The sequence below is a fragment of the Pogoniulus pusillus genome, chromosome 28, assembly GCF_015220805.1.
Source record: "Pogoniulus pusillus isolate bPogPus1 chromosome 28, bPogPus1.pri, whole genome shotgun sequence".
Lineage (NCBI taxonomy): Eukaryota > Metazoa > Chordata > Aves > Piciformes > Lybiidae > Pogoniulus > Pogoniulus pusillus.
The window spans coordinates 17,765,046-17,780,871 of NC_087291.1; the positions used below are offsets into that span (position 1 = coordinate 17,765,046).

The 15,826-nt window shown below is 52.5% G+C and overlaps 1 protein-coding gene across 6 annotated transcripts in view; it reads left to right on the forward strand.

The window, feature by feature from the left end:
- Nucleotides 1–15,826, forward strand: part of CDK6 (cyclin dependent kinase 6) — a 159,780-nt gene that overhangs the window by 121,970 nt on the left and 21,984 nt on the right. For all 6 annotated transcript variants that reach the window (XM_064166901.1, XM_064166904.1, XM_064166905.1 and 3 more), the window contains one exon: nucleotides 8,242–8,351. In XM_064166901.1, the coding sequence (XP_064022971.1) occupies nucleotides 8,242–8,351 (110 nt within the window). The remainder of the gene's footprint in view (nucleotides 1–8,241; nucleotides 8,352–15,826) is intronic.

A 15,826-nucleotide genomic window follows, 5' to 3' on the forward strand; every position in this document is an offset into this window, starting at 1 on the left:
TCTAGGCTGATGAGTTCAGGAGGAGACCAGGACACCTTCTGGGCACCTCAGCATAGACTCAGCCGTGGCTCGGTCCTTGCACAATTTAGAGCTCCATATTCAACTTGCACAAGGGGAGGTTTACGTTGGCTATTAGAAGAAACTTCACTGTGAGAGGGTTCTCAAACATGGAAACAAGCTGCCCAGGCTGGTGGTTGAATCCTCATCCCTGGAAGTGTTTCAGAGAGGCAGAGCTGTGGTTTAGCCCCAGCCTTGGGAGAGTTAGAGAATGGTTGGACTGGATGAGCTTAAAGGTCTTTCCCCACCAAAACGATGTGGTGATTGCATATTCTCTTCTCCCAGGGCCTGGCCATGAGTAGTGTGAGAGATCAAAAGAGCTGGATGCTACCAGTGGAAGTGTGCAGGGTGCTAGATGTGCTGGTTTTGGGGCTGCTTGAAGATGTGGAGTAGAGCAAAGCAGCTGGAACAAGTGCCAAGTTCTGGTGCTAGGAACTGTAAGTGTTCCCTCAGCTGGCTGGTGCCAGCAGGTGGCTGAGCGAGCAGAGAGCTGCTAGATCCCAGATCCTGCATTCCAAGGCAGTGCCACAGGCTGCCACCTTTTCATGCTCTGTTGGTTTTGCCCCTGTAGAAGGGATTCTCTTTGTCCTTACAGTGGATGTTTGACTCAGCGTAGGACACCAGTGGTGTTCATTTCTTTCTGCCTCTCTGGGTTTTTCATCCCTGAGAGAGATTGGTTACTGAGTGTGGATCATGGCTGCAGAATGTCTTCTGTTAAAACCTGTCCCTTCCACGTGCTGTTGTCCAGCATCTCCAGAGGTAAACACATCTCAGTATCAGCACAGGCTTCCTGGCCACTTCTGTAAAGAACTGAGCTGCCCCCCAGAAAATTCCACTCCACACAGCTTAGGATATGGTGGGTTTGAACCAGCAGGTCAGGGAGGTTCTCCTTCCCCTCTACTCTGCCCTGGGGAGACCACCCTTGCAATACTGTGTCCAGTTGTGGCCTCCTCAGTTCAAGAGAGACAGGGACCTGCTGGAGAGAGTCCAGTGAAGAGCTACAAAGATGATGGAGGGACTGGAACATCTCTGCTGTGAAGAGAGACTGATAGTCCTGGGGCTGTTTAGGCTGGACAGGAGAAGGCTGAGAGAGGACCTGGCCAATGTCTGTAAATATGAGGGGTGGGTGTCAGGATGAAGGTGCCAGGCTCTGTGCAGCCATGCCCACTGACAGGGCAAGGAACAGCAGGTACAAGACAGAACCCAGGAGGTTTCACTTCAACATGAGGAGATGCTTCTGTATGGTGTGGGTTCAGAGCCCTGGAGCAGGCTGCCTGGAGATGTTGTGGAGTCTCCTCTGGAGGCTTTTGAGACCCATCTGGATCCAATCCTGTGTGACCTGCCCTGGGCAATCCTGCTTTGGCATGGGGATTGGACTGGGTGGTCTCTGGAGGTCCCTCCCATCCTCTACCATTCTGTGGCTGTGACTGTTTGGCTTCCCTGGGCCCTGGATCAGGTAAAGCAGTGCTGCTGGTGCTATTTCCACCCCTAGCTTTCACACCAAAGTTAAGCTACTTTTCAAGTGAAGTTTCAGGTAGTCTCTCAGAAGTGTTCTCTGTGTGATGTCAGGAGAGGATTCTGTGAAATCAGCTGCTTGAACACATTTCCTTGTATTAGTTCTGAGGCAAGTTCTGAATCACCAGTGGTGGTTACAAACATTCCCTCACCTGCAGAGCTTCCCTCTCCGGGAGCTGTTGCACGCAGCCGCTTGGTGCACAGAGACTTTTGAGGTGGAAACCACCGAATGCAGGTAAAAGATCTCCATGCCCACACCTGATGTGTGAGCATCAGACACACACACACAGAGGGAGATGCATTCCTGCTAACCACGGATGTACCTAGAAATACTCTGCAGCAGCAGCATCGGGCTGGCCTCTGTGGTTCTTCCTAGAAGTCACCAAGGCAAACTGCTGCTGAGCTCTGTGTGCACGACAGCAGTGAATGGCCTCTTTCTTTGGCAAGGTCTCTTCCCAGCAAGCTACACCTTGCATTTCCCCACAGCCCAAATGCTTCAGCATGTGCAAGAGGACATCTGAGTGGAAAGTAACAAGTTGCTGCTGGGTGGTTTGTGTGAGCACAAACCACCTATAAACAGGACTTTTTTTTCTTTGCTTGATGGTTTAACTCATGCATGAGGAGCAGCAACCCTTCCACTTGTCACAAGGCAGCTAATCGAGCTCCTGCCTAAAACCAGAGACCAATGGGAGTGAAAAGATCCATTTGCTGTCACAGCACTTGGAGGGGGGTCGGTTTCATGGAGGTCAAGAAACAAAGTGCTTTCTAACAGCCACCAGGGGTAGCTGGGGACATTCTGACTTTAAAAGGGAAACTATGTTCATGTTTCTGTGATCAGAGAAAATATCATCCTCTGGCTCTAAGAGAGAATCTCTCTCTCCAGCCATACCTCTCTGTGCAATGGAAACAGTTAGGTGGTGGATGAAGAACCACCAGTCCTAGAGACGTGGTGCTTGGAGACATGGCTCAGTGATGAGCCTGGCAGAGTAGGGTTAATGGCTTGGACTTGATGATCTTAAGGGAGCCTTTCAGTATCTTAAGGGAGCCTACAAGAAACCTGAGGAGGGACTTTTTAGGCTGTCAGGCAGTGATAGGACTGGAGAAAATGGAGCAAAGCTGGAAATGGGGAGATTCAGATTGGATGTTAGGAAGAAGTTGTTCAGCATGAGGGTGGTGAGAGCCTGGAAGGGGTTGCCCAGGGAGATGGTGGAAGCCTCATCCCTGGAGGTGTTTAAGGCTAGGCTGGATGAGGCTCTGCACAGCCTGCTTTAGTGTGAGGTGTCCCTGCCCATGGCAGGGGAGCTGGAACTGGCTGATCCTTCCAACCCTGGTCCCTTCCAACCCTGACTGATTCTATGATCTTGAGAATGAATGAATTTAAGAGCTGTTAGGGAGCACTTGTTTGAAAAAAATTAATTTCCAGATTTTTTTTTTGTGATGTGGAAATGTTTTAAGCCATGAAATGAGGCAGTGGTTGATGGCAAATAGAATTAACAAGAATAGCACCCAAAAGGATGCTGCAGAAACCACAATGCCAGAAGCAAAAGGTTTGGAAGCAGAATTCTAGTTGCAGTCAAGGACACTTGGGATGAATTTAAGGACCCTGCTAATTGCTTTTCTGGAACGATTTCTATGAAAGCAGAGAGCGTTTTAGAAGGGTTTGTAGCTTTCTTCAGCATCCCTGGAGGTGTTTCCAAGAGGCAGAGCTGTGGTGCTGAGGGCCATGGTTTAACTCCAGCCTTGGTAGGGTCAGAGAATGGTTGGACTGGATGAGCTTAAAGGGCTTTTCCAACCAAAACAGTTTGATTCTGATTGGAGTAGAAATATCCTCATTCAGCTGTAGATGTGCAAAAGGAAGGTGCCTACATGTGGGGCAGTCATAGAATCATAGCATGCTAGGAGTTGGAAGGGGTCTCCAGAGAGCACCGAGTCCAAGCTCTCAGCGAAGCAGGACCACTTAGGCAAGTAGCAGTCAGCAGCTGGCACATGTGTTTGTCTGACCTGTGCAGTGCACTTAGGACAAAATCGGATCAGCTGGTGGGTGAGATGAGGAGTGGGCCATGCCTCCTCCACCCCACCTCCCTCCTGAGAGTCCCCTTTGACCCAGCAGAGAGAGGGCAGCAGAGCAAACCACCTGCTCTTAGGAGCGAAAGGGAGACCACAGCCTTACTCGCTGGGGAGTGGATTCAGGAGTGCCAGGAGACATCCGTGGGGACTGGAGCTCGATTGTCTGTACTGTTAAACTGTTAGAGGAGCTCCTGGCATGGCTCTGAGTTACGCCAAGCAGCTTCCCCCAGGCCGCTCCCGGGCACAGTGCGGCAGGGACCGAAACCGTTCCCAGTGGCAGCCTGCATCCCATCACCTTCTCTGGGAGGCTGAGAATGTAGTAGTATGGCCATAGGGCACTCTGTGCCTGCTGCTCTGGGTGCCAAAGGAACATTTCCTGTCCCATTTAATTTCCCAGCACAGACATAGCTGCTGTGTTCCAGTCTGATCCCTGCTTTGTTCCTGTAGCCGTGCAACTGGGCACTGCTCTGTGCTCAGAGGCTGCGGCAAACCAAAATGTGGCCTTTTGTGTCTGCATGACTCAACCCCATCCCTAAACCTTTGTTTGGCTTTGTCCTTTTTGAACTGTTCTGCTGTTCAGGCAGCAGCTATATTTGGAAAGGGCTGTGTATGGTGCATTTAAATTCAGCAGTTATCCAGAAGTGAAAATCTGCTCTGTGAAGTGTATGGAAATGAACCGAGGCTGACAGAAGCCCTGGGTCTGTGCTGCTCAGCAGATTCTTGCCACCAGCCTGATTTTTCCTCAGAGAAAAGGTGCCATGGAGTGCAGCATTGGAACTCCTGGGCCAGATGGTCCCAGATAGCAACATCTGTCAGGTACAATAAGGCAGAAAGCTCCATTTCAAAACGAGGCTGCCTTTCTTTTTCGGACTCTAAATGCAGCTCTGCCCTGGCTTCTCACTGAGCACATTTCCTTCTACAGGGGCTCAGACACAGCCTGGGTAGACTTCTGCAGATGTTCTTTTCTTTTCTCGTGCCTCCCAGATCCACCTTTCATTTCTTTTCAGCCCTGAAGTGCTGCCTGAATCTATTGACATTTAAATTGTTAGGAGCAGCGATCTGCAGCCACTGATAAGGTCCTTATCTGCTCTCGTCCCATCCCAGCTGGGTAATGGAGATGTAAGATGTGCAGGGGAGAAGGAGCAGAGCTGCTCCCATAGGTCCAGGCTCCTTCCAGTGTATTCTCAGTCTTTGTGGTTTAATCCACGAGGCACAAATGGCTCAGAGTATCCACGGGACAGGCCAAGAGGGGAAAAAGGAGCTCGTCTGGCCTGGGAGCATTTGGAGGCAGTTGGAAGGAGAGGATGTGAAACCTGGGGCAGTTCGGTGGTGCAAGGGAGCAGGCAGGGAACACGAGGGCAGGCAGGGCACGCAGGATGTGCCCAGGCAGCAGGCTCTGGCTGTCTGCACATGAGAGGCAGGAGTCAGGCATCTTGGGTGGCAGAAAGGCAGGAGAGGGGAGAGGAGCTAGGAGGTAAGGACACAGCCGGGTGACCCTGGCTGGTGTAAGAGAGGGGCTAAAGAGACAGGCAGAGCGAGGATGGGTGTCAGGAAGGATGTCCAGGATGGGTGTTAGGAAGAAGTTCTTCACAGCAAGAGAGGTGGTGGAGTCCCCATCCCTGGAGGTGTTTAAGAGGAAGCTGGATGAGGCACTCAGTGCCATGGGTTAGTTCCTCAGAAGGGTTAGGTGATAGGTTGGACTCGATGATCCCAGAGGTCTTTTCCAACCTGGTTAATTCTGTGACTGTGGGGAGGAGCAAGGAGGAAGCCCAGGAGGGACATCTATCAGATGAGGGGACTAAAGTGAGGCACAGTCACTAAAAGACGTTCAGGAGGCCTGTGCAGAGCCTGGCTGCCTGCTGCTGGGGCTTACCTAAGCAGGGCTCTGTCTCGCTCTAAGTCAGGAGCCTGCTGGGGAGGAAGTGATGATCTGGTCCTTGAGCCTCACCATATCCTGTCTTCAGAGCCATTTTCATTTCTCCTTATCTGCAGATGTGGATGGAATGCCCACAAATATTGTCTGGGTTTCTATGGTGAGAGCAGAGTGTGAAGCCCTGTGTCAGACCCGCTGCGGGGCTGCAGCACCCTGTGCGCTTCTGGAGAAGCCCTGCCCCAGCTCCGCGCAGGGCTCAGCTCCGCGCAGGGCTCAGCTCCGCGCAGGGCTCAGCTCTGGCATCGCCCTGGGCGCACTAAGCTCAGCAGGCTCAGATCCCTCTCGGCTTCACAGCCTGAAGCTCAGACTTGCCCCTTCCAAACCGGAATGGTTCTCTCGGTCGTTCGCTAATGACAGAGGAGTGCCAGAGCGCATCAAAGCAGCTCCGCACCGCTTCCTCCGCTCGGAGGCGTTTGCTGGAACCGAGCTGCTGCCCTTGGGAAATGCTTCTGCCTCGGGGTCTGGGTTTCCAAATGCCTCAGCAGTGAAACCTCCGCCGCAGGGCGCAGGAGCCTGGGGTGCTGTGCCAGTCAGGGGGCAGGTGGCAGCAGCAGCCAGCGTGCTGCAGGCTTCCACAGCCTCCTGGGCACGGCGCTGTGCCCCCCAGCCAGCCCCTGGGCACTGCCCTCCAGCTGTGCTCCTCGCCTGGGGCAGTGTTTCATCACCTTGGCTGTAAAGAATTTCCTCCCAGTGTCCAGCCTAACTCTCCCCTGCTCTGGTGTGAGACCATTGCCCCTTGTCCCGCTGCTGCAAGCCCTCACAAACCACCTCTCTGGCCTTCTTGTAGCCCCCTTCAGCTACAAGGCAGTGAGGATGGTGAAGCACTGGAACAGGCTGCCCAGAGCTGTGCTGGGGTCCCCATCCCTGGAGGCATTGGAGGTCAGACCTGCTGGAGCCCTGAGCAGCTGCTCTGTGTTAGAGGCGACCCTGCTGCCTGCAGCGGGGTTGGACAAGGTGACCTTTGGAGGTCTCCTTCCAACCCGATGCGTTCTGTGATCTGGGTGAGGGCATGGCTGGGATGGTGCCAAAGCAGGAGTGAGGTGAATGGAGCTGAGCAGGGCCCAGCTTCCATGCAGCAGTGCTGCTGCGGGCAGCTGTGTGCGAGCTGAGCCTGCCAGTGCCGGCCTGGCGCTGCCTTATTGAGCCGTTTCAAAGGCAAACGTTGGGAAGAGAGATCAAAGTGCTGAAGAGGACCTTCAGCAAACATGGGCACTTGTGCAAACAGCCCTGAGCCTCCCTCCAGTTCCAAAGGCTGTCAGAGCATGTAATGATTGTAATCAATGTTGTGTTTGCTTTTGTTTCAGCTGCCTCTGACCAGCACTTGCGGCTGATTGCTTCCATTGTTCTCTTTTTGGCTTGGAGGACAGTTACATTGTCAGCACCTAAACCCCCCAGCAACAAACCCCACTCTTCTTGCACCTTGCTTTGTACTGAGCCTGAGCTTTGCCACTCACTACCCTCTTTACCAGAACTTCACAAGTTATTCTCCTATTTATCTTTGTGTTCTGGGAGTGAAGAGACTGGAACAGGTCGCCCAGAGAAGTTGTGGACATCTCATAGATTCAGAGAATGGGTTGGAAAGGACCTTAAAGATCATCCAGTTCCAGCCCCCTGCCATGGGCAAGGATATCTCCTGCTAGACCTGCTTGCTCAAGGCCTCATCCAACCTGGCCTTGAACACCCCCTGGGAGGGGTAATCCACAAGCTCTCGGGGCAACCTGTTCCAGTCTCACCATCCTCACTGTAAAGTCTTCCTAATAGCCAGTCTAAATCTAGTCTAAACCATGCCTGGCAGTGTTTAAGACCAGGCTGGATGAGGCTTTGAGCAAGCTTTGGGAGGGTTTGAGTATGTAACCAACTGAGAAAAAAAGGCTGTCAGTGCTTCAGTTTCTTCAGAGAGAACTTTTCACAGCATGGTAGGGTTAGAAGGGGCCTCCAGGGATCGTCCAGTGCAACCCCACTGCTAGAGCAAGGTCAGCCAGAGCAGGTCACACAGGAGCACTTCCAGGTGGGGTTGGAATCTCTCCAGAGAAGGAGACTCCACAGCCCCTCTGGGCAGCCTGCTCCAGGGCTCTGCCACTCTCAAAGTGAAGGAGTTTTTTACTTAAGCTCACATGAACCTCCCAGGTCCCAGGCTGTGCCTGTTGCCCCATGTCCTGTCACAGGGCCCAGCCCTGTCTTCTTGAACCCCACCCTTCGGCTGCTGGTCAGCAGTGATCAGATCCCCTCTCTTGCTGCTCTTCTCCAGGCTAAACAGCCCCAGGGGTCTCAGCCTGCCCTCATCACAGACATGCTCCAGGCCACTCAGCATCTCTGTAACTCTGCTCACTTGCACCCTGGGATAGGACAAGCAGCAATGGGTGTAAGTTGCAGCACAGGAGGTTCCAGCTCAACACAAGGGGGAACTTCTTTCCTGTAAGGGTCCCAGAGCCCTGGCACAGGCTGCCCAGAGAGGTTGTGGAGTCTCTTTCTCTAGAGCCTTTCCAGGCCTGTCTGGATGTGTTCCTGTGTGCCCTGAGCTAGATGGTATGGCCCTGCTCTGGCAGGGGGCTGGACTCGATATGCTCTTTGGGTCCCTTCCAACCCCTGACATCCTGTGAACACCTGTGAAGGCAGCACAGTTAGGAGGCTGAGCCTGCTCCCTCTTACACTCCTGTTTCTTCTTGCAGGTTGTTACTTTGTGGTACAGAGCTCCTGAAGTCCTGCTCCAGTCCAGCTATGCAACACCAGTTGATCTGTGGAGTGTTGGCTGCATCTTCGCTGAGATGTTCCGTCGCAAGTAAGAAAGTTGCATTGCTTCTGTCTTTTCAGCTTGCAGTGGGCAGTGATGTCTGATTGCATGCACTGGGTCATGCTTGTGTTGGGGAGGATGTGTTGGAAGAGTGTGGCCAGAAGGTCAAGGGCGATTCTCACTCTCCTCTGCTCTGGTGAGGCCACACCTGGAGTACTGTGCCCAGTTCTGGGCTGCCCAGTTCAAGAGAGACAGGGAACTGCTGGGAAGAGTCCAATGGAGGGGCACAGATGCTGAGGGGACTGAAGCATCTCCTGAGGAGCAAAGGGTGAGAGCCCTGGGGCTGTTTACCCTGGAGAAGAGCAGCCTGAGAGGACATCTTCTCAATGCTGATCAACAGGTAAAGGATGGAGGCTGTGAGGATGGGGCTGGGCTCTTTTCAGTGGTTGCTGGTGATAGACAAGGAGCAGAGGCACAAACTGCAGCACAGGAGGTTTCACTTGAGCTTAAGGAGAAACTTCCTTGCTGTGAGGATGACAGAGCCCTGGAGCAGGCTTCCCAGAGAGGCTGTGGAGTCTCTTCTCTGGAGACTCTGAAGATCCACGTGGACACCTTCCTGTGCAAGCTGCTCTAGGTGACCCTGCTCCAGCAGTAGGGTTGGACTGGATGAGCTCCAAAGATCCCTTTCAACCCCTACCGCTCTCTGATTCTCTGATGCTGTGTTAGCAGCAGACAATGTAAGCACCCATTGAGAATCCATCATGGTTGCCACCTTGGTCTCTTTGTTTGATGGGAGCCTGGCTCAGCTCTTGGTGAAGCCCCTCTGAGTGTTGTTGTATTCCTGTTACTCTGAGTCCAAAGGCAGAGAGCTGCAGAGGCTGTTGGGCAGTTTGAGTAAGGATGGATTCTGTAAAGGATTCACCCTGAGGAAGGCAGGGCATGGTGGGCAGCAGCCTTCTTGCTCTGGAGCTCATGCACTGGAGCATCAGGTGGTGTTCATAGTCCCCCTTTGGCATGTTTGAGATCTCAGCAGTCCCTATGAAGCTGATTCCTAGAGATAGGAAAGAGAGGTAGGATTTGTTTTAGGAGTAAAGTCTTTAGCCTGAGTATTGAGCAACTGTAGCTCAAAAGAAACAGATACATGACTTTTGGGTGCTAACTCCATTGAGTTTGCCATCAGAACTGTCCTGCTACACAATATTCCAGCTGGATGCAGATGAATTGTGAGGGCAGAAGCAGCACTTCCCCAGGGAAGGCCACTGGTGTGGAGGTTACACCATACAGGAGAGGATCAATGCCCCAGGAACCTTAGCAGGATAAATCTGTCTCCACATGAAGCCAATCACACCCCTTTGGGTTGAGCTCACTGCAAGAAGTGCACATGGGCATCACCTGGGAGGGCTCCTTCTAGAAACTGTGGCACTGTGAAATCAAGAAGTGGCCATGCAGAAAAATGAAAGAAAATGGTAAAGTGGTTGGCCTCAAGCTCAGAGCTGTTTTGCTTTCCAAGGAGAAGCCATACTGCAGAGAAACAACTTCTGACCTGATACAGCATGAAGTCCAAAATGCTGACTGAAGTCTTGCAAAACAACTTTGGAATTCTACTACTTATTAACGTTAGCCTGTGGAAAAATCATTTTTCTTAGGCTTCTTGCCTGGTCAAATGGCCTGGAGAGAATTATTTCCTCCACCCTCTGTCATCTCTGACTCAGAAATGAGGTCAGAAAATGAGAGGGGGAAAAATGTGGATTTTAGGAGTATCAATTAAACCCTGCACTGCAGACTTCTGAAGATTTCCTCTTATCCCAAGCACTGCCAGTAGCAAAGGCAACAACTTCAGCATCTGCAGCGAGAGTGACACAGGACAAAACAGCTGAACCCAGACCTTTGCACCATGCTCAATCTTACATTCCCCCCTCATTTAATTTTCAGTATTCTGACAGATCAGAAATATTGCCACACAGCAACCCCCCAGGTGCATTTTCTTTGTCCTTTTATGATGTGTGACCCTCACTGGCTCTCCACATCCAGCATGGTTGGCTAAATTTGGGAGAGTTATACTTCTAGCTTTTACCTCTTTGCGGATGCAGATGTGCAGTGTCACAGAATCACAGTATGGGTTGGGCTAGAAGGGAGCTCCAGAGCTCATCCAGCCCAACCCCCTGCACTCAGCAGGGACATCCTCCACCACAGCAGCTTGCTCACAGCCTGCTCCAGCCTCACCTTCAATAGCCTGCTCCAGCCATGGGGCCTCAACCACCTCCCTGGGCAGCCTGTGGCAGTGCTCCAGCAGCCTCCTGCTGCACAACTTGTTCCTCACCTCCAGTCTCAATCTGCTCTGCTCTCATTCCAAACCATTGCCCTGGTCCTGTCCCTGCAGGCCTTTGCAAACAGTCCCTCTGCAGCCTGCTTGCAGCCCCTTCAGGTGCTGGCAGGCTGCTGTTAGGTCTGCCTGGAGCCTTCTCTTCTGCAGGCTGCACACCCCCAGCTCTCTCAGCCTGTCCTGGGGGCAGAGCTGCTACAGCCCCAGGATCATTTTTGTGAACCTGCTTTGGACAAAATCTGTCAGGTCCATCAGGTCCACATCCCTCCTGTGCTGAAGGCTCTAGAGCAGAGGTATTTGTTTTCAGTGGGAATTCGCTGTGCCCTGGAGCAGGGGTTGATAAAAGCAGGACTTCTCTTCCTCTTGCCAAACACAGGGTCAGCCTGACATTCACAGCCTGAATTTGGGAGGTTGTCAAAAGCTGCAGAAGTCAGGAATCTGCCAGGTCTGTATGTCCTGTGTTGCCTCACTGGCAACAAGCAGTGTGACTTCCACAGGCTCCACTTTAGAATCATAGAATCAGGCAGGTTAGAAGAGAGCTCCAAGCTCATCTAGCCCAACCTAGCACCCAGCCCTGTCCAACCAACCAGGCCATGGCACTAAGTGCCCCAGCCAGGCCTTGCTTCAACACCTACAGTCCTGTGTGCAGTTCTGGAGCCCCCATCAGAAAAAAAGGACAGGGAACTGTTGGAGCCAGTCCAGAGGAGGCCACCAAGATGCTCAGAAGGCTTCAGCTGCTCTGCTATGAGGACAGGCTGAGAGAATTTGGGCTCTGCAGCCTGGAAAAGAGAAGGCCTTGAGTAGACCTTGGAGTGGCCTTCCAGTACCAGAACAGGGATGCAGAAGAGCTAGGGAGGGACTACTGACAAGGTCTTGTAATGACAGGATGAGGAGGAATGGGATTGAAGTGGCAGAGGGGAGACTGAAACTGGATGTTAGGAAGAAGTTGTTTGCAGTGAGGGTGGTGAGACACTGGCACAGGTTGCCCAGGTAGGTTGTGGAGCACAGAATCACCCAATGTGACCTTTGATCACATTGGGTGATTCTGTGCTCCACAACCTCCCTGGAGGTGTTCAAGGCCAGGTTGGATGAGGCCTTAAGTGACCTGTTCTAGTGGGAGGTGTCCCTGCCTATGGCAGGGGTTGGAACTGGCTGAGCTTTGAGGTCCCTTCCAACCTAACCCATTCTGTGGTTCCATGAAAATGACCATGCCTTTGGGCAATCATCAGTCTGCATTTCTGCTGGACTTGGTAGAGTGAGGGTAGGATGCAGCTAACGCTGAGAAGCAGCTGTTGGAGACAACCTTTCCTTTTACTGCCTTGCTGGGTACTTGTTGCCTTCTTTCCCTTCCACCTGTGCAGCACTCCAGGCTTGGGGTGGAGAACATGACTGGGAAGGAGCAGTTGAGGGACCTGGGGTTGTTTAGCCTGGAGAAAGGGAGGCTGAGGGGAGACACTCTGGTGCTCCACAAGTCCCTGAAAGGAGGCTGGAGCCAGGTGGGAGTTGGTCTCTTCTTCCTAATAACCTCACCAGGGAAGGTTCAGGTTGGAGGTTTGAAGATATTTCTTGACTGAAAGGGTTCTCCAAGCCTGGCACAGGCTGCCCAAGGAGGTGGCTGAATGCCCATCCCCAGAGGTGTTTCCAGGAGCAGAGGTGTGGTGCTGAGAGCTATGGTTTAGCCCCAGCCTTGGCAGGGTTGGGGAATGGTTGGAGTCAATGAGCTTAAAAGAACTTTTCCAACCTGAAGGATCCCACAGTGCTCTGATTCTGCACCTCCTTTATCCCAGAAGGAGGTACAAGTGGATACGGGGAGGGAAGGAAGAGTAAAACCGAGACAGTAGAGACACCTAGGCAAGAGGCAAGGGAGCAAATACTGGTGTGAGCACTGCTTTAGTTTGGGTTTCCCATGGGTGCTGGCAAACAGCTTAAACGCTGTTTAGGAGCAAACTGTTCCCCTTATCACACAGCACTTTTGGACACAGACTTTGCAATCATATTATCTGCTGTGTTCCACTGAACCTTAAACCAACATATCTAGTGGCCCAAGAGCTCCAGCCTGTAATCATTCCCTCCTCTGCTTGCTTGCCGTTAGGTTTTGGTAGCAGGAAACTGAACACAGCAACACTTTGGGTTGGGTTTTTTTCCCTCCCCTGTTTGCTGTTTTGTCTTTGTTTCCAGGAGCAAAGGTGGAGCTCACAGCTTAGGAGTGCAAAAGCTCCCCGGCTCCATTTGCAGCCTTTGAAGCAAGGTGGTGCAGAGCTCTGCCATTTTTGGGAGTGAGCTTGCCTCCTTACCACTGTGATTTAAGCTGCAGGTGCCAGAAGAGTTCACCACGCTCCAGGCCCCAACTGTACTGGGGGAAAAGCTCCTTCCTTGGAAAGATCTTGTTGGAATTCTCTGCTTTGCACTTCTCCTCCTTTATTCTCCTGCCATTCACGTGCATGTGGGGGTGTGGGAGGCTGATGGCTTTTCCATAGCAGACCTACTAAAATGGGGTTTTTCCTTCCTCCCCAGGGAAGTGGGCAGCCTGCTACAAAGGCTGAGGGTTTTTTCTCGAGCCTTTCTAAAGTAGAATGGACCCAAGCCACGATTTAGCTCAGTGACCTTAGTGATCTGATGGAACAGTGACAGTTTGCTTCAAACACTACTAGCAGAGGAAGGTAGAAGGCTGCACTTGGTTGTTATTCCTGGGTTTGGATAAGCAGGAATTGTTTTCTGCTTAACCTGACCTCGCAGGCAGAGCTCCACTGGCTTTGGGCAGAGGACAAATGCACAGTAATGGAGAGAAGGGCAAGCAGGCAGAAGAGCACCACTGGCTCTCAAGCACAAATAATGTGAGTTGCCAAGAGCCTATGAAGGGTAAGACCCCTTGCTGGGCCTTAGCTCACGTTCTGCCTCCAGCCTTTTCTAGCTGCTATCTCTCCAAGTGTCTGCACTTGGGCTGATCGGTAGCCGTTAGATGCACTAACTGTGTGGGGCTGTGGTTGGAGATGAGTGGTGGGTGAGTGCCAGGCCATTCACTTGTGGTTTCCCTTCCAGCCTCCAGCTGTGCCAGCCTTTCAGTCAGAGGAGCAGATCTGTTGGTCAGGGTAAACGGTTGATAAACCATAGAAACCAAAGCTGGCACTGCCCACGGCACAGAAACCAGAAGGGAGCTTTGAGGCAGGCTAAGAGCAGCAGAAATGCTGTTAGCTCCCCAAGTCTAAGCTGCCCTAAGCTCAGGTGTGGGGTCAGGCAAGGGTGAAGGGTGGCTGCCAGGAGGCTGGAGCCAGGCTCTGCTGGGTGATGCCCGAGGACAGGCCATGGGGCAATGGTGGAAGCTGAGGCAGAGGAAGTTCCATTTAAACATGAGGAGGAATTTTTTCCCTGTCAGGGTGACAGAGCCCTGGCACAGGCTGCCCAGAGGGGCTGTGGAGTCTCCCTCTCTGCAGGTATTCAAACCCCACCTGGATGTGTTCCTGTGTGACCTGCTCTAGGTGGTCCTGCTATGGCAGAGGGGTTGGACTGGCTGAGCTTTGGAGGTCCCTTCCAGCCCCTGCCATGGTGTGATTCTGTGACTCTCTGAAGGCAATGGCCAGGAAATGAGGGCTGGGTGGCTCTGAGCTGGCAGCCACACAGGGCTCAAGTCTAGCAGAAGAGCTCCCCTCTTGAAAACCCTGTGCAGCTCCCTCATGTGCAGGTGGCACAGCGCTAGTCTGAAATCATGGACTCACAGAACAAGGGGACACGGTCTCAAGCTGTGCCAGGGCAGGTCTAGGCTGGATGTTAGGAGGAAGTTGTTGGCAGAGAGAGTGATTGGCATTGGAATGGGCTGCCCAGGGAGGTGGTGGAGTGGCTGTGGCTGGAGGTGTTGCAGCCAAGCCTGGCTGGGGCACTTAGTGCCATGGTCTGGTTGATTGGGCAGGGCTGGGTGCTAGGTTGGGCTGGCTGAGCTTGGAGCTCTCTTCCAGCCTGCTGCTTGTATGATTCTATGATCCAAGGGGACACTTTGTTTCCACTCATTCATTGTGCTGAGCTGAAGTGAATTGGCACACGGATTCAGTTACAATTGATTGTGACTGGGCTGGAATCTGTTACCTGCAGGTAGCTGAGTCCATCAGCTACACCATCCAGAAGTTGACCTCTAGTGAATTATTAGCTCATTTGTCATTAGATAATGTTCATGAAAGAGGTCTCACTCTTAAGTCAGCACAGCACAGGCCCTGTGCCACAAGGGAGTGATCTTTGAAGTGCTCTTTACGTGGAAAGAAGCAGGGTGTGAGCTCTCGGCGCTTGAGTTGCTACACACAGCAAAGGATTTTGCCTACCTGTAGCTGTTGTGTTGGAGCCTGTTTGGCAGTGCTGAATCAAACTCTGCTGCTGTGAGAATGAGGATGCCCAGTTAGGACCAGGCCTCAGCAGGCATTAACCATGGAGGAGGGTATGAGGACCCAGCTGGAGGGTCATGCCCAGTGAGGCACAGAAGGAGGCTTCTTGCATCTCTCCTGCCTTGGAATCTGTTTGCCTTTTCTGGAAAGTAGTGGCAAAAGGAGTGGTAGGTGCTGCTCATCTGCATCTTTCCAGAGTCTTGATGGTGAGGGCTCTTGGCCAGAAAGTGAGAGCAGAGTTTGAAGAGGGCCCAGGCCTTTTGGGAAAGTCCATTTTTGGCCAAGACTCCAGCCACAACCGTACGAAGAGCAAGACAGAAAAGGGCTTACCACGGAAGGAAGCTCTCACTCAGTTACTCACTCCAGAAGAGGATCTGGGGAGGTAATTCTGAGCAGAGCAGATTTGTTTTTCCAGAAATGACAGCCAGCTCCATCTGGACCTTGGGGAACTACTTGTGATGGTCATGAAGGTGGTGAACAACCTGGAAGGGTGTGGCTGAGAAGTTCAAGATATGAGGTGCCTGAGAGAGCCACAGCTTCTCCGTACCTCCAAGACAGAGGAAATACTCTTGCTGGAAAGACAGAGTTGTATGCTCTGCCCATTCAAATCATGTCAAAAGCCAAGAGAGTCACAGATCCAATGGTGGGAGTTGGAAGGGACCTCTGGAGATCACTTAGTCGACCCCCCCTGCCAGAGCAGGCTCACCTAGAGAAGGTCACGCAGGAACGTGTGCCACCTGCACCTGAGGAAGCTGCACAGGCTTTGCAGGAGGGCAGCTCTCCTGCTGCACTTGATCTCTGAGTGGCTGCCAGCTGCCAGCTCAGGGCCTCCC